This window comes from Giraffa tippelskirchi, chromosome 4, assembly GCF_054371585.1.
Source record: "Giraffa tippelskirchi isolate mGirTip1 chromosome 4, T2T-mGirTip1v1.2.pri, whole genome shotgun sequence".
In the NCBI taxonomy this organism is placed as follows: Eukaryota; Metazoa; Chordata; class Mammalia; order Artiodactyla; family Giraffidae; genus Giraffa; species Giraffa tippelskirchi.
The window spans coordinates 7,351,766-7,366,760 of NC_137278.1; the positions used below are offsets into that span (position 1 = coordinate 7,351,766).

At 58.6% G+C, this 14,995-nt stretch overlaps 1 protein-coding gene across 13 annotated transcripts; it reads left to right on the top strand.

The window, feature by feature from the left end:
- Positions 1 to 6: 6 nt before the first annotated feature.
- On the top strand, positions 7 to 13,160 carry CRAT (carnitine O-acetyltransferase). Of its 13 annotated transcripts, none has more exons than XM_081586813.1 (16): positions 7 to 627; positions 868 to 1,393; positions 2,157 to 2,297; positions 2,971 to 3,234; positions 5,641 to 5,759; positions 6,856 to 6,909; positions 7,475 to 7,640; positions 7,974 to 8,148; positions 8,556 to 8,734; positions 9,276 to 9,376; positions 9,719 to 9,838; positions 9,988 to 10,110; positions 10,199 to 10,334; positions 10,857 to 10,919; positions 11,680 to 11,817; positions 12,313 to 13,160. In XM_081586813.1, exons 3-16 carry the CDS (start codon positions 2,271 to 2,273, stop codon positions 12,526 to 12,528), a joined length of 1,881 nt encoding a protein of 626 aa, XP_081442939.1. In that variant the 5' UTR covers positions 7 to 627; positions 868 to 1,393; positions 2,157 to 2,270; the 3' UTR covers positions 12,529 to 13,160. The 13 variants fall into 13 exon arrangements, 12 of the variants coding, with proteins under 12 accessions (XP_081442939.1, XP_081442940.1, XP_081442938.1 ...); XM_081586814.1 differs by having other exon boundaries at positions 868 to 953; XM_081586812.1 differs by having other exon boundaries at positions 1,327 to 1,393.
- The last annotated feature ends 1,835 nt before the right edge of the window (positions 13,161 to 14,995 follow it).

A 14,995-nucleotide genomic window follows, 5' to 3' on the forward strand; every position in this document is an offset into this window, starting at 1 on the left:
CTAACCGCCTGCCGGGAGGGCGCTGGGAGCGCGGCAGCCATGCTTTTGCGGGGCGGTCCCCACCTGTCATCTTCGAGCCGGGCTCTGACGTGACCCCGAGGACTATCAGAAGACCTGGCCCTGTCAACATGGTTGTGTTTTCCTACCATTCTGAGGGCAGCGCTCAAGGCCACCAAAAGGACCGAGAGGGGGTGCACACTGCTGCCTCCCACAGTTTGTGGACGGCTTAATGGGGGTGGGAGAGGGCTAACTGGACGGGAGCCTCCTCCTTGCTCCTCTTCCCGGGTTCCACCGCCTCGCGGGGTTCCCTAACCGCCCATTACGCCCCGGTCCCGCCCCGGCCCCGCCCCGCGCTCGCGGCTTAGCCTCCGGGGCCGCAACCGGCCTGAGGCCCCGCCCCACGAGTCCGCCTCCCCCGGGCCGCCAGCCCGCCCGGCCCGGTGGGTGGGCGTGGGGCCGCCTCTACCGGCTAGCGGCCGTGACTCGGCGACCTTGGCCCGGAGGCTCTAGCAGGGACCCACCGGCTGCGTCGGCGGCGGCGCGGACTTTGCCCAGCGCGTCGGAAGTAGTGGACTGTGCGTCCGCGGGCGGGCCGCAGAGATGTTGGCATTCGCTGCCAGGACCGTGGTGAGTGTGGCCGGGCAGCCGGCCTGGCGGGCCCTGGAGCGGGGCGGGCGGCGGACGGGGCCAGCAGCGCAGCTACGCCCGAGTGGGAAAACCGGCCGTCGAGGTGCTGGAGCACGGCGGCCGCTGTCCAACCCAGCTAGGAGCTGCTGGGGTGGGGTCAGCAGGTGGACTAATAACCCCGTTTGGCAGAGGGGGAGACAGGCTCAAGGTCAAGAGGCTTTTTGTGGCACTAAATTCCAGCGACCCGGAAAAGACAGTGAGGACCCTGGCTTCGGGCAGCACCTCCACCCTTAGACCCAGAGCCAAGGAGCGGAGAGACCAGGAATGTCTCCCCATGGTTATTCTCTGACTCACACACCTGTCCACGGCTCAGCCTGAGCCATTTCTTCCCCGGCCACTTCTCCAACCCCATCCAGTTGGTCACCCTCCCTAAGTTGATCAAATGGCCCCTGGGGAGCTGTGTGCGGCCAGAGACATCTTGTGAAGGCATCAAGCTGGGCTGCTCAGAAAGTCCTCCGAATTGGCGGAAGACAGCAGGCGGAAGCCCCACGCCCCCTACTTCCACTAGCCCCTCCCCGTATTAGCATCTACAAACCGCCACCCCTCCACCCCCCACCCCCCACCCCCAGTCTTCCCCAGGGCAGCTTGGAGCAGGTGGCGCTGCTCTCTAATTTAGATCCCTCTCCTCTCTACTCCTAGCATATCTCTGTATCTCCCTGTGTTTGTGCCAAGGATGTTTAGACACTGCGAGGCCCCGAGGGCTGAGGTACCGATCTACTCTGCCAGAGGCTTTTCCAGATACTCCAGAGCCCCAGAGTTCCACCTCCTGCTTGCTGGCGCCACCTGAGCCGTATTCCCATCCCACAAATGGCCTCTAGGTCATCCTAATGACCTGATCACTGCCAGGAAAACTGAGGCAAAAAGAGAGTTGCCCCACCTCCCCTGGGCAGGTGGCTCAAATCTAGCCCAATCCCAAAGCCAGCATTCTTTGGTTTATTTTTAATGCCCAAATGTCTCTACTGGTAACCCCCAGCTGAATGAACCACACCTCAAGAGAACTAGACCTTAGGGGAAGGGGGGCCCAGAAGGGGTCAGAAGTCCTGGAGGGAAATGCCCACTGGCTGCCCCTTCCCAGGGTCTGCTCCTCGGCTTCATCCCCAGTTTTCAGGACCCCCAGTTTTCATGGTTATGGTATAACCTCGGTGGTCAAGCAGTTTCTGTCCTCCAGCCAAGTATTCCCTCATCACATAGACCAATGCACATTCTAGCAGGTGGAGTTTTAATACCCCTTGGCCTGACTCCCTAGCACTGGGCCCATCAAGGGAAGAAAGGGAAGAGTTTTCCAGGTTTCCAGTGCACACCGTTATCCCTCTCACCTGCTCCCCATTCCTCCACTTTTGGAAGCGGGGGAGGGTAGAGCAGCTGCTCCCACGGCAGCCACAAGCCCAGATGCCACCACAGCCACTGCAGCCACCACCGGTACCGCATCTGCCTCCCCCTGAATCTTGGTTCTTGTCTTCTCTTTCCAGCCCGGGCAAGTGGCTGCCTCTTGCTAGGTTCTGCTCACCCACTTGGTAGCACAGTTAGGCTTAGAGATCCAGCCCAAGAGGCAGACAGACAGGGCTCAGAACCTCAGTCCTGCCATGGAGAATGGGCAGCAGAAAGAGAAGGTATGAAACGGAGCCTCTGCCGCTTGCCTGCCCACTGCTGCCAGCAGCCTCAGACCTTCCTATCTCTTTGTCTGCCACTAGAGCCTCTAGACTCTCCCTCTGCCAACTCTCACCCTCTTGCCAGGCCACTCAGCTCTCTCTCGGCACAGCACTGTCCCCATGCCACTCCTCTCCCCAACCCACAGACAGAACAAGCCCAAAGGTACTGTCATAATCTAGCTCTATCTGATTTTCTCTTCTTCCCTCCTGTTTCTCAACTTGGTAAGGGTGGGAGAAAAGGAGGTGGGGACCTCTGGGAGGGAGCCATCACCTCACCGCTGGCTGGCTTATCGTCCCAGGGTGAGAAAGGTGGGGCCCTATGCATCCAACAGGTGAGAGGCCCCTCTGATCTCTGCAGCCCCCGGCAGGTGCCATCCATCCTGACTTGGTTCCTCTGAGCCCTGCCAAGATCAGTGGCCTCTCCCCACCCTCCCCCATCCCTACCTGCATCTCCAGGCCCCTAAGAGGCAGAGACACCTACAGCTCGAGGGCTGGGAAACCAGGGCAGGCCCCACCCAAGAGGCTGTCTCTGACACCAGGATTGGGCACATAAGTGCCCAGGACTTCAGCTTTGGGAGTGCCTGGATCTCCCAGAGCTGGTGAGAGAATGAGCAAGATGTTCTGCTGCCTGCAGGTGAAGCCCCTGGGCCTCCTCAAGCCCTCCTCTTTGATGAAGGTTTCCAGTCGCTTGAAGGCACACCAGGACTCGCTCCCCCGGCTGCCCGTGCCCCCGCTCCAGCAGACCCTGGACCATTATCTCAAGGCGCTGCAGCCTATCGTGAGCGAGGAGGAGTGGGCCCAAACCAAGCAGCTGGTGGAAGAGTTCCAGACGGCAGGCGGCGTGGGGGAGCGCCTGCAGAAGGGGCTGGAGCGCAGGGCCAGGAAGATGGAGAACTGGGTGAGTGAGACAGCAGGGGGCACGGCAGTCCCTTCGGCGCATGTGGAGGGTAAGGCCTCAGGGCCACTCCCCTGAGGCCTGGGTCGTTGTGAGCGTCCCTCCTGTGGCCTGTTGCTGGCTGCACACCTCCAATTTTCCAATACAGGCTGCTCTGGTGCATCCATTTGCACCACGGAGTTTCCTGAGCACTTAACTCTGTGCCCAACACCAGGCAGGGTGCTGGGTGAGCAAGAAGGTCATTGTCAACAGCCTGTTGTAGTTGACATTCAAGTAGAGCAGGGAGAGGACATGTGTGAGAGGACCAGGTCATATCAGGCAATACAGTTCTCTCAAGTGAAAAGGACGATGCAGGTGTGAGGGTGGTGAACAGTAGCTTCTTCGTTCCGAAGGGGCAGGGAGGGCAGGGCAGAGGTGGTCCTGGGTCTGAGTCAGACAGAGGGAACAGCACAGGCAAAGGTGGAAACAGCTGGCGGGTTCAGGGGTGTAGGCTGGAGTGAGGTGCAAGGGCAGGGCGGGGGCTCCGGAAAGCCCTTGGACTTGAGCTCAGTGGGAGGGGCCTGCAGGGTGATCGTATTGACAGTGACTGATTGTCCTGGTTCTGTGTCTCAATCTTTTACAAAGGTGTGTTCAGCGTGTGCAGTTGTGCCCCGGGCACTTTTCTGTGTCCATCTCACACTTAGGACTGCCGTGCTGCTGGGAGAGAAGCACGGGTGGAAACAGGAGCCATGGGCAGGCTTTCGGGGAGAGGATGGGAAGTCATTTGGTCCAGGATATGTTTTGGTGTCAGTGGCACTTGCTGATGGGGCTGGGGAGTGGACAGTCCAGGCCTAAAGCAACTATGTGTGGGAAGGGAAGGGGGGTCATTGAGAGAGGAATAAATGAGGTGTGGAGAGAGAACCAGAGATGGGTCTGGCCCTGTAAAGTGAGAGGCACTGTGAGGGAGCAGGTGGAAGGGCAGGGGCTGCACAGAGGAGGTGGGAGACGTCGGCCGGCCACCAGCACAGACGAACCGTGGCAGGTCAGTATCTTAGCGCGTTTGGGATCTGGCAGTTTTCTGACTTTGTTTAGCCAGAACTGTTACTTCAGACTTAATCTTCTGGCTAATGGGTTGGGAGCACCACCCCCTCTCCACTCAACGGACCCTTGAGGGTTCTGCCCCTGCTCAGCAGATTTTCACTGAGGGAATGCCCCCATCTGCAGGGGCTCCCCTGGATTCCAGAGCTCTGGTCAGAGGCTCTGAGATCTCCAGGGCTGTGGGGGCACCTGGCTGAAGAGCAGCCCAACCCGGCTGTCCCCATGGGGAGGGAGCTCCTGTCTGCCCCTCCCCATCTACGGATGAGGAAACTGAGGCCCAGGGAGATGGATCGAAGAGCCACACAGCAGTGCTCAAGGAGGCTCCAAGCTAGACAGGAGGGCCTGGCTGATCGGGGGCCATGTCTCCAGGTCACACATCAGCAGACAGCAGTTGCCTACGGGCCTGCTGTGTGATCCCGGGCACATTGCCCTTCTTCACCCCTTGCCAGGGGCCCATGGCCAGCAGTTTCCCAAGGGGAGTCCGTGTGGTAAGAGGCACGTCCTACTGCATTTAAGATGGGTGAGGAAGCACAGAGGGGGCTGAGTCTCCAGGGATTGAGGGACCTGCCACAAAGAGGCTTGTGGGGGGGGGAATGTGTAGTAGGGGCAGTACTGCTGTCAGCACATAAGGTTCAAGGGTGATGCTCACCTGCAAGTCCCAAGACAGGAGCCTTGAACTGCCTATCCGAGGGTGGCCAGCCTGGTAGAGAGTCATCTACATCTTGTCACTAGGACAGTGATCTGTCTTTACAGAGGCTCTGAGATCGCCGGGGCTGTGTTCCAGATTGCCCTGACCTTGAGATCCAGGTGGCTGTCCATTCGCTAGGCTGACAGCAACAAAACTGAGGGCACAGAGGATCAGGGTTTCTGAGGGCTCCTGCTTCCCTAGAGTATGCCCACCTGAGATGGACAGGAACTCACTCATCACACTTTGTTTTCATATAACTTTCTCTCTTGTTTCCTTTCTATCAGACATACATTTTTATTTTCTAAAAGTACTAAAATCATTGACCTGAAATATGTGAGAGAAGGAAAAAATGACTGCTATTTCTGCGTCTGTTCTTCCCTCAACCCCAGGTTTCCTGCCAGTCTTTTTTCCTTGGCAGTGTTGCCCGATTCCCCTTGCTAATGCTGACTGGCTCCATTAGAGGGACGAGGATGGGTCGCTGCTGGGTTTACAGGACTGGAGAGTTCTGGATCTGAGCATTCAGTTTGAGAATCTGTGCTCGCTAGAGAGGGCAGAGGGCGCCCAGCCAGCTCTGTTGGCCCTGGTAGCGAAGGGGCAACCAGGTCCCTGTCCATCCCTCCTCACGGCCTCTGATCCTTCCCCAGCTGTCCGACTGGTGGCTCAAAACAGCCTACCTCCAGTACCGCCAGCCCCTGGTCATCTACTCCAGCCCTGGTGTGATGCTGCCGAAGCAGGACTTTGTGGATCGGCAGGGCCAGCTCCGGTGAGTTGCTAAGGTGGGGGCAGAGCTCTGGACCTTCCCAAGGCCCTGATGTCCACTTCCCCCAGGAGAACAGAGGGGCCCCAGCCCTGTTCATTATCTTTCATCCCCACAAATAGCCTTAGGAAGTAGACAGCATCATCCCTGTTTTATAGGTAGGGAAACTGAGGCGAGGAGCAGTGAAGGGACCTGCCCACGATCACCTTTCAGGATTGACTGATCTAGACATGAAGCAGAATCTTTGTGACTCTTGTTAACCACCAAACTGCAGACTAGGATCCCCCTCTTCCTCTAAACCTGAGGCTACTACTCACCCCAGTTCTGGCACTTCACCCCCTCCTTCCCACTTTCCTCAGCTGGCCACAAGGGTGACCTTTGTACACAGTCCCCTTTTCCACGTTTGGCCATGTCACTTTGCCTTGGCCTCTATTCCAGTTCTACCAGGGATAAAAATACCAGTGACAAAATCTCTTGCCCAAGGACTAGTCAGTCTCTCAGGGCCATACCTGCTTTTCTTAAAGGGACCAGGGCACCCCAGGAAGGACCAGGGATTCAAGCCCAGAAACTCTAGCCAGCGGTCCCCATGTTGGGGGCTAGGAGCACCCCCATGCATCAGGCATGGTTGATGTGGCCCAGACAGTTCAGGGAGGAAGGAGCAGGTTGACTGAGATGGCCTGGGGGACACACAGGCCCAGACACAGAAAGGGATCTACGAGAGGGGACACCTCAAGCCACTGCCCCCCCAGTCACCCTTCGCCTTCCCCCACAGTCCTAGGTCCCTCCCTAACTGATGCTTCAGAACAGGGTGAAGGCCTTCCAGGCTCCAGGCTGTGGATCAGGGCCTCGGACCCTCTGAGGATGGAGTCAGAGGACATGACTTGTAATCCAGCCATAGTCATGCTTCTCAGTAGCACCAAAGTCCTGCCAGTTGCTTGACCAACACATCACCCTAACCCCTTTCCCTAGAGATTGTGCAGAGTGAGACGGGAATACAGGTTCTGCACTTGAGCTCCTTCAGGCTCTCTGAGCAGTGAGGGGAGTGAAGCGACTTCCTCCTGGCTGTCCACACAGCCTTCAGTTCTTTGCTTTGTCCCTCCAGGTTCGCTGCCAAATTGATCGAGGGAGTGTTGGATTTCAAGGCTATGATTGACAAGTGAGTGGCCCCATCCCCACCCTGTCACCTCCCACCTAGACTGCCTAATTACCACAGCCACTCCAGCAGCCCAGCCCCACCCCCTGCCTGACTGCTGAGCAGGCCCAGAGCTCAGTGGCTTTCACTTCCTGCTAACCTAGCCTCTTTGCGGGTTGGAGAGGCAGAGCACGGGGATCGGGACACCTAGGTCCCCAGCTCCAGTTGCTGTGACCTCCTCCAGGGGACCCTCTCCCAAGAGATCCCTGAAATTGACATCCCAGCCAAAGAGGGGACCCTAGGGGGTGACTCGCTGCTTCATCTTCCCTGTGGCAAAGTGAAGCCCAGAGAAGGGAAGGGAGTTTCCAGGGTGACTCACAGAACAGGGTGAGCAGGGTGGCTGCGAGGCCTCCTGACCCAGTCGGCCTCCAACAACCACCCCCCTTCCCCTCTTCCCACGCTAAATGGGGGCTGGGCACCAAGGGGCCCAGCACTGCTTGTGTGAGCTCCACTGCCCAATCCAGCCTGCAGCCAGACCCAGCAGCTACCTATGGATCCCACCTACCTCCCTGTCCCTCTGCCCCTGCAGTGAGACGCTGCCCGTGGAGTACCTGGGGGGCAAGCCACTGTGCATGAACCAGTACTATCAGATCCTATCGTCCTGCCGTGTGCCAGGCCCCAAGCAGGATTTGGTCACCAAGTTCAGCAGGACCAAGAAGCCACCTATGCACATCACCGTGGTGCACAACTACCAAGTGGGTGGTCCCCCTGCAGCTGTTCAGCCCCCACACGGTTGCAGGAAGGAGGGGGCAGGGCTCAGAGTCAGCTTCCCCAACACACTTGCCCACGTGCCCTTGGAACAGGCAGGCCCTGGGCCTCTTCTCTCCATTGGGTATCCAGACAGACCCCGACCCGGGGGAGGCCCAGAAGGGCTAGGGCCTGGTCAGCCCGGGGAGAACAGTGCAGGGATCTCCTCCCCCTCCTCGCCCTCGGCCTGACACCGTCCCCTCAGCTGGGCTGGGAGGGGGCCACTTCCTGTCTGAGGCCCCCACGAAACCCCTTCTCTCCACCTGCCTGTGCCCGGACAGTTTTTTGAGTTGGATGTGTACCACAGCGATGGGACACCCCTGACCTCGGATCAGATCTTCACGCAGCTGGAGAAGGTCTGGAACTCGTCGCTGCAAACCAACAAGGAGCCTGTGGGCATCCTCACCTCCAACCACCGTAACTCCTGGGCCAAGGCCTACAGCACCCTCATCAAAGGTACCCACACCAGGCCCTAGCAGCCCCGGTCATGCTGAATCCCCTCGACTCGGAGCAGGCGCTGTTGGCCCCATTGCACATAAGGGGAAACCTCGGGTTCGGTTAGTTTCTTCTTTCTGTTCAGTAGCAAGTTGCAGTGAGAACGCATCCTCTGACTGAGGAGCCCACCTTCACATCCCCTCTGAATCCCGTGTTGGGCAAGGGCATCATCCCCAGAATCTACTCCCGTGTTGGATCCCCAGCTGCCTTACCAGCTCTCTCTGTGACCTGGGCTTCCATTTTCTGCTTTCTGAAGGGGGGCAGCAGTGCCTCATGGGGTGCTGTGGGGCTACAGGGCTCTGTTAAAGGAAACTCGGGAGGCCTTCCTAGGCTTAACCCTCACCCCCCACACACACACGTCCCCTCAGACAAGGTGAACCGGGAGTCAGTGCACTCCATCCAGAGGAGCATTTTCACCGTGTGCCTGGACGCACCCATGCCTCGGGTCTCGGAAGACATGTACCGCAGCCAGGTGGCGGGCCAGATGCTGCATGGGGGCGGCAGCAAACTCAACAGCGGCAACCGCTGGTTCGACAAGACACTGCAGGTGAGGAGCTGGCAGGGCCAGGACTCCCACCCCAGACACGCACCCAGGCTCAGCCCACTGCCGCCTCAGGACTTCCTGTCCCTCCCCTGGACTGCGTCGTCCCTGGCTTCCCAGCTTGTAAAGCAGGGGGAAACCAGCAGGTGAACGCGGCTGTAATTAGCAGCAGTCAACTTGTCTTTCCCAAGCCTGGCGCGGTAACCCCTGTCACCTCCAGCACATCTGATCAGGGAGAGCCTGGGATGTGGGGCCAGGCAGAGCAGCACAGTCTTGGTCATGACTTTCCCTCTTACCTGTGAAACGGGTAGTGGTAGGACTCCTGGGAACGGTAGGTGCAAGGACCCAGAAAGGTCTCTGAGCACAGGATGTGCTTAGCGTGACCTGGGACAGATGTCCCGGAGTCCCCAGTGAGTGTTAGCTGCTATGAATGAGAGTAATAAGTCAGCCGAAGTGCTTGAGATGGTTCAGAGCCTCCCCCCAGGGGATCCTGCTGGAGAATGGCTGCTGGGGCCTGGAGCTGTCAGACACCCCATCTCCCCCGCAGTTCATCGTGGCCGAAGATGGCGCCTGTGGGCTCATCTACGAGCATGCGGCAGCTGAGGGACCCCCCATCGTCTCCCTTTTGGACCACGTCATCGAGTTCACGTAAGTGTGGGTCTCCCACCCTCCAGCCAGTTCTCCAGCTCCTGATGACAGGTGACACAGAGGTGACAGATGAGCTCTCAGAGGAGGAATGGCCTTCTCCCTTGTACTGGGAATCTGTGCTTCTTCAGAGGAAGCCAGAAGGGGGCATGGGTTTCAGAGTCCATCAGAGCTGGGTTTGCATTCTGGCTCTACCACTTCTCAGTTCGGTGACCTTGGACAAGTCCCTTCCCCTCCTCCAAGAGTCCCCCTGGACTGGCCCCCTCCTCCCCATTGTAATCCCGGGGATGGCCCCAGGCTCCGGAGACCGCTGACAGGAGCCTGAGACACTCACATCCTGTGCAGGAAGAAGCCGGAACTCGTGCGGTCTCCCATGGTTCCCCTGCCCATGCCCAAGAAGCTGCGGTTCAACATCACGCCTGAGATCAAGAGCGACATTGAGAAGGCCAAGCAGAATCTCAGCATGTGAGTGCTGGGAGGGGCTCCTCCAGCTGGAACAAGAGCCAGCTCTGCCATGGTGCCTGCTGGTTCGGAGACTGCCCTCGGCCCCTCTGTGGGATTGGCAGAGGCTGCTGGGTACTGCTCCTCACCCCCTACCCCCACCCCACCCCCAGCATGATCCAGGACCTGGACATCACAGTGATGGTGTTCCACCACTTTGGAAAGGACTTCCCCAAGTCGGAGAAGCTGAGCCCAGATGCCTTCATCCAGATGGCACTGCAGCTGGCCTACTACAGGTACACCACGCCCCCCAGGGAGGAGCATGAAGCCTGGGGGCAGGTGGAGGGACCTGCCAGGGGTGAGCTCAGCGCCTTTCCCACCCAGGATCTACGGGCAGGCATGCGCCACCTACGAAAGCGCCTCTCTGCGCATGTTCCACCTGGGCCGGACCGACACCATCCGCTCGGCCTCCGTGGACTCACTGACCTTCGTCAAGGCTATGGATGATCCCAGTGTGACGGTGAGAGGTCAGGGGCAAGGGTGGGAGAGCTGGGTTCGAGCCTTTCTCCCTCTCTTCTGTCAATGCACGTTGAGCACCTACTATATTCCAGTCCTGTGGTGGGCACTGGGCATCTCTTGGAAAATGGAGCCATGAATTTATTGGTGCGGAGCTTTCTGGCAGCCAAAGAGAAAAGGGAACTCCAGGGGGTTCGGGGCACCACACAGTCGAAACTCCAAGTGTCCCTTTATAGTCACTGTCTGTATTTGTGGTTGTGTGTCTGCAGGTCTAGCCCTCCATGGGCTGTGTCATACTGTTGTGTTTTTTGACGAAAATCCACATAGAAGTAGGCCTGCACAGTTCAAACCGAGTTGTTCGAGGGTCAGCCATCAGCAGTGAGCACTTAACCTGTGTCAGGCCTTGGCTGGGGACTGGCCAGTCTGTGCTCTCAGGGAGAACAGAACCTGGAGTGGGTAGTGGGCCTCTGAGGAGGGAGCAGGGACAGGAAGCATCAGTGCCCTCTCCCCCCAACCCTGCACCTAGGAGCACGAGAAGGTGGAGCTGCTGCGGAAGGCTGTGCAGGCCCACCGAGCCTACACTGACCGGGTAAGCCAGCACCCCCCTCGCCCCCCTTCCCACTCCCTTGGCCCTGGGCATGACCCACCGGCCTGTTCATCCCTGCAACAAATGGCTGCTCCCCTTAGCATCAGGCACCCCTGCCCTAAGCACTGGGGCACTTGGAGCAAAGCTGAACATCCCCATTCTACAGTGGGAGAAACCAAGGCGAGGCCCAGCAACTGCCCTGGGCCCAGGTTGGCCTCTGGATCTTGTGTCAGGCGCTTCCCCGCTGCCCTGGAGCCCAGGATGCTGAGGGTGTGCACGGTCTGGCAGACCGCAGAGTGCCTGCCCTCTGACAGCTGGGGCTGCAGTCCAGGGGTGGAGGTCCAGTTCCCAGCCTGACCCTGAATGCCTGCACACTTCAGGCTTTGCCCATGTTACGCCCAAGCGGCCACTTTGATCACTGTCACCCCACAGAGGGAGTTCAGTGACTGTCCCTATCTCTCAGATGAAGACACTGAGGCTCCAAGATGTCAGTGACCTGCCGAGGTCCCACAGCCAGGATGGGGCCGGGCTACCCAGCTGCAGGCCTGTGCTCTTAGGCTGTACTTTCTGGCCTCCCTGGAGGCAGGGGAGTCCCTAGGCCTCAGTTTCCCCATCTGTGAAGTGAGGGCTTTTCTGCCCGGCTGCTCTGGTCTCACGGGTCTGAGGGCCAGTGAGTGGAAGAGCCATTGCTGCCAGAGGTTCCTGGGGAGGGCGGCAACTTGTGGGCCTACAGCTCCTGCTCCTGACAGCTCCCCTCCCACAGGCCATCCGTGGGGAGGCCTTCGACCGGCACCTGCTGGGCCTGAAGCTGCAGGCCATCGAAGACCTAGTGAGCATGCCCGACATCTTCATGGACACCTCCTACGCCATCGCCATGCACTTCAACCTCTCCACCAGCCAGGTGAGCCGCTGCCTTAACTGCCCTGGGATGGGATGGAACAGAAGCCACAGAGGCTGCACCGAGGTCTGAAACACAGTCACTTGGAGGTGATGTGACTCACATGGGCCCCTCCTGAAGCAGCTGAGTTCTGGGGGCTTGGCTTCACCTCAGGCGGGCTGAGATCCTCCGATTCCTGTTGGGACCCCTTCTCTTCCTTGGCTTTATTCACTCACTGATCAGATGCTAAGGAATATCTGATCCAGGCCAGCCTGTGCTGAGCACTGGGATACTGCCCCCAGGGACTCACAGTCTAGGCAGGACAGTAACAGCCCCCCAGGAATGTCAGGGAAATCTTTGTAGAGAGGTGACAACAGAACTGCACCCCTAAGGGCTTCAGCTGTCCGCTGAAGACAAGGAGAGGGCGTCTCAGGCAGAGCATAGTGGGAGCCCATGTGGAAGGCAGACTGGTGCCACCACGGGGCTGGGATGAGAGCCCTGGTCCTGTGCCGTCCTCAGGTCCCCGCCAAGACAGACTGTGTCATGTGCTTTGGGCCCGTGGTGCCAGACGGCTATGGTGTCTGCTATAACCCTATGGAGACGCACATCAACTTCTCTGTGTCAGCCTACAACAGCTGTGCCGAGACCAACGCGGTCCACCTGGCGCACTATCTGGAGAAGGCGCTCCTGGACATGCGGGCTCTGCTCCAGAGCCACCCCCGGGCCAAGCTCTGAGCCCGCTGCTCAGGCCTGCCGGTGCCACAGCCACGCCACCTTGGGCTGGGCCACCCATTGGGCTCCACTCCTTTGCTCCCTCTTCCCCTGGGCCCCACAGATCTCAGTCAGGGACAGCCACCCACAGCAGGGTCTGCAGACCCAAGCCGAGTGCCTTTCATGGGTCTTTGCCAGCACCCAGGCTGAGTCCAGAAACTGAACAAGAGGTCAGCCTGGGCACCCAGTGTCTCACCCACCGTGGCTTCCTCCTGGGAAAGGAACTAGCCGAGCTCAGCCCCCATGAGGGTGGGGACTGGACAGGCCCTTTCTCACTAGCTCAGCTCTGCCCAGTTTCTGTTGCCTGCACAGCCAGGCTGTGGTCTGTAGCCCAGTCCCTCAACTCCCAAGGACCTAGAGACAGAATTACCTGGAGCTGGGGTCTCCAGGCCTCCCCACAGCTGAGGGGTCAAGGGGCGAGGTGTGCTGGTGGCGGGAAAGCCCATTCTGCATCGTGGCGCCATCCCCCTGCTCTTCTGAGGATGTGGCGCAGTGGGCCTCAGCTTGCTTGCTTTCACATAGCTTGATTCCTGAACCATGTCCTGGTTGTATAACAACTTATGAGGCAGTTAATAAAGGGGAAATGTGTTGGTAAAGAGTTGTTTCAGCTGAGGAGGCAGGCAGGGCAGGGCAGGCGCCTGGCCCTGCCCTCCCCTGGCTTTCCCTGCATCTGGGAGCTGGTGTCCAGGCAGCCAGTGGGCCCAGGGGCATGCCCCTAGAAGAGCCGAGCCCTCAGGTGTGGGTCAGGAAGCCCAGGGCTGGCTCAGACCTCAGAGCTCTGAGCCAGCACAGCACCAGACCCAGGCCCGCATCCTTCAGATACAGCCCTCCTACCTATGACTTGTGTTTCAGGTAGGGACAGCTCTCCAGGGGCCTGTGGGGCCTGGGGTCTGGTGGTCTGGGCCCAAGGCTTCATCTGCTGCCTGGCACTGAGCCCAGCAGGAGTGGTGGCTGAGCGGCTGTCTGACCCCAGACCTCACCACTGCCTGGGGCCACCTAGTCAGAACCTTGTATGTGTCCCCAACCCCAGTCACCCAGCACGGGCCCCGTGTCCTGCCGCAGTCAACTGGGCTGCTTATGGAGAGTGGAGGGACTCTGGCCCAAAGGAAGATGCCAAGGGTGGGAGGGACTACCCAGCCTGGGGGTGAGATGCTTCATGGCCTGGCTAACCTGCGACTTTCACTCAGGGAGGTTGTCTCCATGTTTCAGAGGATGGAGCAGATTCAGGGAGCACATGCCACATGCCCAAAGCCCCAGGGAGCAAGGAGTGGAGCCCCGACCACGTGGGGAGTGGGTATCGCCTGAGGCCTGGCCACTCCCAGCTTGGCCCAGCAGAGTGGGATCTCAGTGGGGAAGGGATGCCTGGGTCCCCTACAGGGACCTTGAGGAGGACCTGAAGAGAATCCCATCACGACAGCACAGAGGCCTTGCTCTGCAGCTGGGGAGCGGCTGGCCCCCAGTGTCCCTGGGCTGGATCTCAGGAAGCAGGGCCCACAGCAGGAGCTGAGTGCTTGCTGTGTGAGCCTCACTAGTGGGGAGGGGGGGCTGCCCCGACCCAGCTGGGGGCGGTCAGGGAGGGGAGGCAATGATGATGCAGGCCAAGGACATGGCAGGGACACACGTCCGCGACTCCAGAAACTCAGGTTCTAAGAACTCCATGGGTCTAACTACAAGGCAGGATTTTCCCCCAAAATGCTATCCTTCAGAAGTGAGGTCATCCTTTGCATTTGGGTTGTTACAGGTCTCATAACATGGAGGCTCACTCAGTTCTGTAGAGCAGCAAAGTACTGCTTGAGGAAGACACGCTTACCTAAAACAGCCCTAATCAGTACCCTGGTGGGACTTCTGGTGGGAGTAGGGGGGGAGTCAAAGAACCATGAAGATGTAGTCATTATCCTAGGGGTGTGACCTATGACACAGGTCTCTGGACACATGAGGGGAGGTAGGTGCTGGGGAGATCACATACTCCTACAGGATCAGCTTTTAAAATCCAACCATCTGAATGCTGTCCCAGTGTGTTTGGAATAAAATTTCCAAGTACAGCACCATGCATGAAATACAGAAGGTCCTGCCATATCCCAAATTGCTTGTCTAGTGGACCCGGGAGAATTAGGTCAGCAGACCGAGGCTGCCCAGAAATAGCCAGACCCTGCCCTGATGCCAGTGATGCAGGTGAGAACTTTTTTTTTTTTTGCAAAATGAAAAAGAACTGTCGTAAGTTTATATATTTTGTGTAATACATCATTTGAAATTTGAGAATGTAATATATATATAATTAATAAAGTCATAAAGAATATTTGGCTTTTGCCTAGATCCTCTGGAAGTTTGTCTGTCCAGGCATGAACATGATTTGGGCTCTCTCCATTGGGAAAGTGCAGTGGCTGGAATCAAGGGCAGGCCTGGAGTGGGGCTGAGGGAACCTGCCAGGAGG